The 11,190-nt window shown below is 35.9% G+C and overlaps 1 protein-coding gene across 3 annotated transcripts in view; it reads left to right on the plus strand.

The window, feature by feature from the left end:
• Positions 1-9,953, plus strand: part of LOC126371498 (uncharacterized) — a 75,358-nt gene extending 65,405 nt beyond the window's left edge. For all 3 annotated transcript variants that reach the window (XM_050016811.1, XM_050016812.1, XM_050016810.1), the window contains 5 exons: positions 1,954-2,111; positions 2,448-2,546; positions 6,996-7,157; positions 7,721-7,894; positions 8,133-9,953. In XM_050016811.1, the coding sequence (XP_049872768.1) occupies positions 2,043-2,111; positions 2,448-2,546; positions 6,996-7,157; positions 7,721-7,894; positions 8,133-8,318 (690 nt within the window). In that variant the 5' untranslated portion in view covers positions 1,954-2,042 and the 3' untranslated portion in view covers positions 8,319-9,953. The remainder of the gene's footprint in view (positions 1-1,953; positions 2,112-2,447; positions 2,547-6,995; positions 7,158-7,720; positions 7,895-8,132) is intronic.
• The last annotated feature ends 1,237 nt before the right edge of the window (positions 9,954-11,190 follow it).

The following is an 11,190-nucleotide window of genomic DNA, read 5'->3' on the forward strand; positions in this document are numbered from 1 at the left end:
TAAAACATAGCATTTTACGTCAATTATTTGAAAAAAACAGGTGTCTGTTTTTGATACTCAAGGTTTTAATAGCTCCTCAATATTGTATGTGTAAATGTCTAGCAGAGTCAACGCAGACTTTACGCTATAAATTAAAAAAAAAAAACAGTAATAAGAATAGTTCACAAAAGAACACAAATTCCCGCAGAAAAACCTTAGCAGTCATTCGAATGTTATAAACAATACAATTAATAATTACACCCTTTTTAATCAATATACTATTTCCATGTGCGTTATTCCCGTAAATCCTATTGTTAATTAATTAGTTTAAAATAACGCGGATACGTTGACGCAGAAAAACTGGACGTTTGATAACATAACCATTAACTGCAATGCCAATTAAGTTTGTAATTTTAGAATTCCGTGCGTAAACGACAAAATCCTTCAAACGACTCTAGCTTGAGCACCACGTGAACACATAATTTCTCAAACATCAAATAAATATTTAAATTTAACTTCCAATTATACTAGATGTAACAGCCTCGTGAATCCTTACTGAATGTGATAATATTTAGTAAAAAAAAAACTACTACAGGGCATTTTTTATTCTATTACCCCTATGTATTATGTGTACATTTTTATAAAAACGTTTAAATTAAAAAGGGATAGAAAATGGAAAAAGAGTGAAGAAAGTGCAAAGGTCTGAGTTATTATTTTTTAAATAAATAGTACGGAATACTTTGTAAAAAATATTCTTTGACCCGGTAGTAGCACCATTATCCTTTTTAATATTATGGGGTGATAACATTAATACCTATTTTATGGGATAACAGTATAAAAGCTATGAATGAACAGGAATTTTATTCAGTCTATCGATTTCATTGATCCAATATTAGCGTAGCTAGTATTTTCAAGTTTTTTGCTTTTTGAAATATTTTGTATCGATATTTTTTACTTCTTAACTTCTGTTTTTAAGTTATTTTTTATTATATTAGTACCTAATAGGTAACAATTGGTAATTTTGTTCTTATTAAAAGAACACAAAAGTTTTTAAATTTTTGAAAGACTTTCGAAAGTTTAATTTCTTATTTTAATGAATTATTGCGCAATGGAGCTGAAAGTACGACGTGACGTTTTGATATTCAGTAAGATATTTATTTTGTATATTAAACTTAAAAAAAAAGTTTTATAACCATTAAATATTGCAGACTTTCTCATATATTACATGAATATATGCCATTAAATACATAAATACAGTCTACAGACAGTAGTGTGGAGTAGTGGGACTGTAGTCTTTATACGTCCCATTGCTAGGCATGGGTCTCCGGGTCTCCGCTCAATCAACCAGAGGGGGTATCGACCATCTATTCCACCACAAAAGTGTGCCTTCTGAAAATACGATCACGTCGACAACCGTATCATTCACCCTACAAGAAGACGTCCCTATAACCGACCACCGTTAATACCGCATTACCGATTCACGCGAGTTCACCGCACAATTAGCAAAGGCTGTCCACCTCTGTGCAAGCGCAGTATTTATTCATCGGATGTCCAACGATTACCATAATCGATAACGTCGCGCGTGCCGCATACGGAACGCCACAACGTTTCATTGATGAGATGTAACCGGGGAATAATTAAAAAAATAAAATACGCTTCTATGTAGTAACATAGACAATCTTGAGAGTTTAAGAATCATAACTAAATCTGTTAATCAAAGACCTTAGAATACATATCAACACGACGAAAGCAGAGTTGATACTTGGTATCGCAAGCGTTGCGGGCCGGTCAGCGGGACGTTATACGAAACCTCGTCACTTCACGGCGAATCTCTGTGTAGACACATGCTTATCAATACGAATATTGCAAAATATTTCCAGCTTAGATCGTCCTCTTCAGCTTAAAACTTTTTAATTTAATCGTAAGGCTCTAGAAACGAAGTAAATTGCTAAACATGTCCAATTTGCTCCTCAGGATACGTCAACGTCTGCGCAGCAGTGTGCTTGCTGCTGCTCGTCGGAGGGCTCACACCGTCGTCGGCGGCACCGCATCGGACGCGCAGAATGGACAAGCGACAAACGGAACAGGAGAACGAGACGTGGTCCAACCCTTGCGACTTCAATAAGTCACATGTAAGTACTCTATCTGTACATAAAAATGGCTTTTATATTTTTCCGAATTACATTGGTCCAAATGAGTCATTCTTAATTAAGTAGCCTGTTTAGTTGGTGAACCAACGTAAGAAAAGAATGTGATAATCAATAATATTTCTAACGACAGGAGACATCCGCTTACCGTATCGTAGTATTCTGACCTTCTTACAACGATTGGGAGTTGGGAGAACCATTAAGAAGAATTTCTTTCATGCTTTAAAAACTATTTCCGCAACGAGAAAGGCTGTATATTTTTACTTATAAGAATTACAGACAAATATTAGCCGTGTATCTAACAATTTTATTTCTTTCCAGATTAATTCTCAATTAAAATACAAGTCGCAACTAGCCGAAGATGTGGCGATACAGTCTAGAGATACAATAAATAGAATGATGGGGTACAAAGATGACATTGTAAGTACTATTTGTAATTTTCTCATTTTCCAACGCAGAATTCTATTTTGACCGACTTCAGTTTGACAATCAATCTTTAAATCCTTTGCAGCTTAAACTTACAATACTACAGATAAAGGCTAAGGTTAAACAAAACAGAACGATACAAAAAAACACTTCGATTATAATAAATATGTAGAATCTAATGTTGTTATAGGAATAGTAACATGTAAAGTCGATGATATAATACACAGTGTAAGCGCGAGTAAGTCCTCAACACTTTCATTGAGTGAGTCGAGACAATCGCGAAGCAAATCACATCTGTATGCCCGCCGCGTCGTTTAAATGAACGGACGAAGCTTGCGACTCACCAATACCAATAAAACTTGCACGTCAACGCATGCCTTCAGGGCCCAGTGTTAAATGATTTTATCGATTTATGAATGGAAGTAGTACCGTCGGCTGTACGAGCAACTCAGAAAAATACATTTTTGTAAATGCCGAGGCGTGATGACGATAAGTATATTCGTTGCGTTTTGATTCAAAACAGTAAGTTTGCACAAATTCAACCATCAACTTACGACTAAAGCAAAAAGTAACTTTGTAAAGGTACAATTTTGCAGTTCCAAAAATTTGGCAAATTGACTTACAACTTGCATCGTGCGCAGGTTAGCGACGTTTTCTCACCGCGTTGCTTGCGTGGTAGAGATTGCATCGGCGCGGGCGCCGCTCCTCGGCTGTCCGGACGCGCTTCCTCCCTTTTAATTATAATTTTGCGCTGTCTCGCCAGAATATCGAAACACTTGGAAACTCTGTGAGAAAATGTTTAGTCAGTCGAATACAAAAAAATTAACCCATACCACGTACACTTATAAAAGGTTTGAGTAGCAAGCAGTATTGAAATTCATATGGAGAATTTTAAAATTCGGAAGTTCTGCATTAATGTGACAGCTGAACCACCACAACCTACATTCAGATACGTGTCAATAATTTTAATTTCATAAGAAACAATCGTTGACATGTTAATCCTATCATTCACATGACGATTCTATTCATTCCAATCCTAGGAATATAATATTTCCGAATCGGAAGTAAGGTGGGTTGATCAACGAGCAATAATGCGATGTCGCTGTCGCGCCTCGCATCATTTATGGATGACTCTCTACCACCATCCTGTACAACAGCGATACATTAAGTTTGTACACTGTCCATTTCAACTTAAGTTAATACTTGAGAAAGTTTCTCATGAACTGCATCGTCAATGTAAGCGCTGTCGCGGAGGGGGATGGGTTTGGGTTGAAGCATTGGTAGTGGTGTTTGCGTATGAGGTATGGTGGCATTTGTAATAGGCTCGTCGGTCGTAACGACGGCGACGTCCTGTTCGATCGCCTCTGCCTCCCCGTCGTAAAACATTATCGACTCACAGTAGCCGGAACGAACTACAGGACGGTGCGTGTACGCATCGAATACTGATTGCGCATTAGTATTGCGCGACGCACCTGACCGTCGATTTTTTTTCTGTCTCTCCCCTTAATGTCGGTCATTCGTTACTAATGTATCATATTTATTGCGATTTAGATCGATATTTAGAGCCAATGTCCCGTCATTGTTAAGATACCCAAGGTCGTTTACGTCTTCTTTGTTTCGAGTCATGATTTTAATTCGGCTAAACGTTTAAATATTTACTTAAGAGTCTGTATTAGTCATGCTCCTTACAGATGACAAATAATGATAATAGAGTTAAATGTGGAAGCCGCCGAGACGACGTTAATAAAAGACAATATCAGAATTCGGGCGGCCACATCTCTCGCCAGGCCATTACGTATAAAATAATAACTGGTCATGTCGTGCTAAGAACGCTATAACAAATTCAACGAACCCTACCGGTACTGTGTGAGTGCCACCGTGTGAATGTCTCATACGAAGGTTTTTGACTACCGGTGTCATGTTATCATACATTTTGTCACCAGCATTCCTTTAGTACTTGTCAAAAAAGTTCCGTGCATATTTACTAACTTTTACCTGTACAATTTCGCGACGTAACCTGATAAGGCAGTGTGTCGTGCTGCGGCATGATTTCGCGCTATGCATCAGTAGCGTTTATCTCGCCATGGCCTCACTCGATACATAAACATTGAATTACTTATATTACATACGATATGTACATATATACGTACTTGCCGCGATAGCGTTGTTCACACGAGGCGACAGGCTGTCTGCGACGCCCTCGCGCTCGTGTGCTATAGATATGCGTGTAATGCCGTGTCTGTGTGGGTGCATGTTTATTTGATAAGCTTCCGATGGGTCGAGCTAGGCATTCGGATGCTAAGTCGTCGAATTTCTCAGTGTCGGCCCACCCACAGACCTTCCGAATGCAAACGTAATCGATTCTGCACCTAGTGCCCGCTGGAATTCAAATGAAACACCTTCCATTGAGTGTCGCCAATATTTATTGCTCCAGTCTAATACTTGTAAAGTTTTATTACTTTCCATTTATACAATAAAATTTATTTATACGTGAGAACGTATCTAAACTAAAAAGTGACTTACATTTAGAATATGTACCTACCTGACATTATTTTCTTGACGCTTTGGTAATTTATTTTTATTACGAGGTTTTCCTAATCATTGTTTTTATTTGTGGATATTCCAAACATTATTTACCCAGCTATTTATGTTCATATTATCATTGAAGAGTTTAAAAAAGTTCTCGGGCGATTCAGTATACTTGTATATTGTTTATACAAGGTACGTGAAGTAATTGCATAACGATTCATGTACTTGGAATAAAGTGTAGTTGTGTGGGTGTAGGTAGTGTTTCGGATATGGTGTGATACCGGACGAACACCTGTGGCTTTAGTAGGCCACTAACTACCAAGCACATTCCATTTCTACCACCAAGCACTTTTCTAAATACTTACACTTTAAATAACATACCTAAACTTTATGATATCGAATCACAATATTATAATATTGTTTATATCAAACACTTTATCAGCAGGCCCTGATTGTTACAACCGATTGATTTCAATCGAGGCAATTAATTCCCAAAATTATTAGCAATACTTTACAAATCCTCAAACGTTTCCACACCGAGATAACATTACAATACGTTTACGTATTTTCGAGGGTTTGCCACCTTTAGTACACTTTTAATTAGCAGTATTGTCATGTAACAATATTTGTGCAACAATCGTCGTGTTCAATAGGGACAGTTAATTTCAATCGCATCGTTACATCTGCCACCGGTAGTCCGCACGTGCTAAAGGTTTTTGAACCCTGTGCGTGTAAATTAGGAGTAGTTTTTGTTTATTCACCCGCTGTCACGTATGCTCTAGACTTAGTGTCAAATTTTATTGCCGAAACGGTTTTGTTACGTGATGTCGTCAGCGGCGGTCGGACCTCCTGTTTCAATCTCATCTTTCGCGCAACCTTGAGTACTAAAATATTTATTAACGCCGAACACAACGAGCTAATGTGCGTCCCTCCAATTTCCTGATTTTACTTTGCCCTTATCTATGCGTTGACTTCTGATCCCGGAGCTAAATAAATACGAAATTAAGGCGAATCACAAATACGCACTCAGAACCCTCGTATTTATCTAATTGACAGCTCGAACAGATAGAAAGATTGCGCTGGTAACAAACCACCAGTTTATTTTGAGATGCAACTAGGGATATTCTTTATGAGATCACAGTTCTATAACGTTCAGTTTAATAATGCACGTGGATGCAACGTACGCCATTTCGAAGAACAATTTGCGACTAGGTAGCACGAATGTGTAGGTGTTTTTGAGCCCATTTGCGCCTTTTATTTTAATGTGACCAGGAAATTGGAAAATTCATATACGTTCAAATCTAATCTTGAACAAATATACACAGCAGTTTAATCCAACTGCTCATGGTCTCTAACAAATTATTAACAGCTCTATCAGAGATTAAATTTATAGCGAACATACCTGAAAAAATATAGGGTTGCTCCTGGAACTGCACTTACAAAACAACAGTACAGACGTCTTACTAAGACAGAGAATGATCCCCATCTCTTTATATACAAGCTGCAAAGGAAACTCCTATTACTACCACAATCCCATCTTCCGTTCAATCTTCTTTTCCATGAAAGTCAATCAAGGCATTGTATTAACTAGTAAATCTATTTCCATCATTCAAAGAAGCCAACGGGTTTATATGAGTCACGTATCTGTTTACCACTGCGAATATTCATAAGTATATATACATATATACGTAAAATATTGGCTGGGAATGACAGTTCTGTACTCTGCATTTCCAATTGATATATAATCATAACAAAAACAGCATTGGTATAAAATTTTAACGAATTTGATATATACAAATATAGAAGAGTCTTTATTTTATTTATGTAACAAATCAAATTGTATCGGTACTAAGACCGATCCTTAGGTATTCATACATTTTGTGATTACTAAATTCCCTTTTACTTTTGTTACAGGCAGAATTGCACTCTTACAGTAAATTCGAGGATATGTTAGATATATGGAGCGGCACTCTGTGGTTACGGTCCTACAACGACTCGTGGTTAGAGAAACCTGCGTTTCCTGACAACAAGACGTTAGGGAAACCAATGGAAGAGGAGGAATTGAAGAAACTGGTGGTATGTACACATATTGAATAATTATCTTTTAAACCCATCGATATTACACTATAACTCCTTTCAAGGCAGCTAACTATCAATAATCCATTTAATGCTACATCTACAATCTAATGATTATTTGAAGTGATCTTAAAGCGGCGTTTCCCATTGAATCACAATATGACCGTTGCCAGATTGTCGCTTCCTCTGAGCACTATAATCGAAGGGCGCCGAATTCGCTGATGCCAAAAACGTGCATCCGTATGTGTTTTTGAATCAATTTCGAAGAATCGCCTTCGTCGGTGGCACTTATTGTTGTCCGACTATCGCTTACGTGAGAACACAATCGTTTCGCAAACGTTACAATCAATGTAATCGACAATTTGGATGATAATGTATGTCTTGTGACTGTGATCTTCCTGTTTTTGGACTTTGCGACTTGGGCTGTTGGAGTTTAGTACAACAGCAATAATTTTTTCTTTGTTCAAGTTTGACATAGTTGTATCTGATGTTGATTTAAATCAAGGAGATTCCAATGGAATCTAAAGAAACTTAACCTGATATTGGAAATTCTTTGCCAACAGGAGGATCCAACAAAAGTAGACAACCTCCTGCCGGTGATCAGCAAGGCATTGAAGATGGTTGGTGCTGCTCTGCAAGCAGTCAGCGAACCTGACAAGAAATGGATGCCTGACGATCTTCGTAATAACCTCACTATGGCAAGCAAGGATGTACGCCTGGTTCTCTGCTATGTTAGTGTAAGTATTTACACCATTAAATTCTTCGTTTTTCCACTTTTTCAAAAACTTTAATAAAAAGAAAACAAAAAATACGACCAAATAATTACATTTTATAGATTTGCGGTATCAATGTCTGTTTTTTTTTTCGTTACTTCATAAAATTATCATTATCAGTTTAAAACAATAGAAACTGTACAATAGAAACTGATGCAAATGCGTAGAACTTGGTCTAATTATTTGTGTTTCATCTTTACAGGAAGTAACAAGGGCACGTAACCAGAGAATGTTGCCTCTTTACAACAAGGAGATACCCAAATACACGGAAGAGAGGGAGGCGGTAAGGGATGCTTTCCTCATCTACCGAGACACTATCAACTTATTAGAATACGTCGAAGAGCTGTTCAGAATGATGAGCAAAACCGACATCTACGAGAAGAACTAAAGACGCTTACAAGAAACTCTGTGGTTGTGTTATGTAGTGTCATTCCCGAATACCCTTAATCTTATTTTTAATGTTCACCAAAAGTGGCTGATTCGCAGCTCCCATGAGAATCTTGCTCCTTATAAAGTTGCAAATCGATTTTTAAAGCACTTGGAAACATTATTTATTACTTGTTTCCTGCTTACATGAAGTGGTAAGAGCACTCGATGCCCATAGTCTCATATTGTCAAGAAATAAGGGTTTATAATAAATAACTCTTAATAGAAATGGGTGGACATCTAAAAAAGGGCTGTTGATTTTCAAGGAAACTTCGAATATGTAAGAAAATATTTGGTTGGGTGTGGGGATGACGATAATTTTATTATTTATGTTGAGGAGTAGTTATGCTCTTATTTAGAAAATTGGATCATGATTTTACACAATCGTGTGAACTTAGACTTGATTATGTAGGGAAATGACGGCCTGGCCCTGATATTCCCACAGTCACCTTAAAGTAGTTCTTATTTGAGCTATTGAATGATTGGTTGTTGTTTTTATTTATAAAACGCGAATTTCCACTGGCTAGTTAATTGCTCCTCAGTTAGCCCACTGTGAAAGTCTAGAAAATTGTTTTGGCTGTTGATTAGAGAATTAATATAGAAAATGTCTTTGCCATTACATTGCCATTTGGTCTAGAATGAATTAGTTCCTTTTGTATTTTTGTAAATATTAACGAATTTATTTATTGTATGCTGGCAGCGTAACATTCTAAATTTTCCGATAATCCTAGTCAAGGTCTTAACTTATTTATTTCTCGATTACTTTAATTTGGTTTCCTTCTAGTTGGGCGATTAAAGGAAAATATTATTGCAACTATGCAAACCTTGATGTGTATTTCAGTACAATTATAATTTTCAAGTATTATATTATTAAAGTGGTTATTCCACTAAATATCATCTTCTAAATAGGCCTGTGTTTGTAGCACGTTCACTTATAAAGGTCATTTTTATGAGATTACTACTTAAGTTGAAAGATCATCAAAATTTGCAAGGTTCATCGGCTTTACAAACTGGGTATAATTGTATTTAATTTTAGATTTTAGTACTAGACTTAATTCCAACAGATTTGAATGATATGATTGTTGTTAGTAAATTATTGAGTTAGTATTTTATACTTCAGACCCAGGAGTTAAATGATTGTGTTAATTGGTCTGCGACTTTAAATTTAATATCTTTGGGTTTTTCTCTATCCTGTTCCATCTTTGTCAGTGTTATAGATCTTTTTATTAAGATTATAGACAGTCAATACATGTTCAGAGAGGATCCCAATGGTGCCAAATTTACAGTTGCTGATCAATATTAGTACTGACGATAGATTGGTCACGGCCAATGTGCGGTTGAGGCTGCAATTTATTTTAATTGTACATTATTATTCCTACTTTCATTAGTATTACTCTCTTTGTTAACTATTTATATTACTGTTACAGAAATCCAATGAAGTATGTCTAGCTTTAATAGAGCTGTTAATTATATTATTGTAAAATACAGAGCCAGTGTATTTATGACTTAATCATTATTTGTATAGTTCAAATAGTATTTATAACTGCAGGAAACATAATCTCTATGTTTAATAAATTAAATTATTATTGCATTACAACCGACTTTGTTTTTGTTGCGCATCCTACACAGAAATGACAAAAATAAAGATTAAGTTTACATATACTAACATGATAAAAAGAGAAATAATTTAACCCTGATACTAGAAACATACACACATACATAAACTTACGCCCATTTTCCCCGAAGGGGTGGGCAGAGCCATAAATAATCAGAGGATTATTTGCAGCCACTTTTGATACATAGTCCCAAGATGGATAATGATGAACCGTATAGTGATACTAAAAATTTACTAAAAAAAGCCCAATAGGTACTATGCAAAACTATTAGATGTATTGTTAGATCATTTTTGTACTGACACAGCGACTGATGGCTTAATTTTTCTAACAAAATTACTAAACTTCTGATATAAAGAATAATATTTCCGTTTTTATAAGTACTAATGGACCAACAGAACAAGTAATCGTACCTTGTATCATATAATATAAAAAAAAAATTGAGAGGCATAATCTCGATATTATTGTCGAAATGAAGAATTTATTTAAAAATTGAATACAAATTTTACTGACAATATGATTGATTCAAATAAAATTATGGACTATTTCACGTTTATTTAAACATCAATACACATAACACATACATATATCTACACAATAAACCAACTGGCAACATTTCATTATTGTAAGCCACAATATAACAATACTTACGGTGTAAAAGTATGAAGACCGGACCATTGTCCGCGTCAAACGTTCGATGCGACGTAGGTAGAACAAATATACAAATAATCATTGCCACCACAAAAAGATAAGCGACATTCCCTCATCACCCGTTCCCATGGTTCGTTCGGAAACAATTTCATCTCTTGACATAAGATATTCACGAAACGCTATTTGCATTGGTGACTTGGTCACCCTGACAAATTAGAGCGAGAGGATGGCCGCAGGAAAATAAAGAAAAAAAATATCAAGTGCGTTGCTAGCCTGTAGACGAAGGGTTCCGACCATAGGGATGGATATTGCTTGTTTTAAGATTATGTACTTATATTACTTACTTAAATACTGCATAACAACTTAATCCTCCAGATATTAGCCGATTCTATTGGCTACATTTATTGTGATTCAGCAATAAATCACTAATCCTCCTAAAAGTAAGTAATACTTAAGTAAATAATATTATCATTATAAATCGTAATACTATACTACGACTAGTATAACGATTTAAGGTTATGCGTTCCACGATATTTAAAAAAACATTTTTATTACTTACCGGTTTTTTTT

The sequence above is a fragment of the Pectinophora gossypiella genome, chromosome 12 (genome assembly GCF_024362695.1).
Source record: "Pectinophora gossypiella chromosome 12, ilPecGoss1.1, whole genome shotgun sequence".
Taxonomy (NCBI): Eukaryota; Metazoa; Arthropoda; class Insecta; order Lepidoptera; family Gelechiidae; genus Pectinophora; species Pectinophora gossypiella.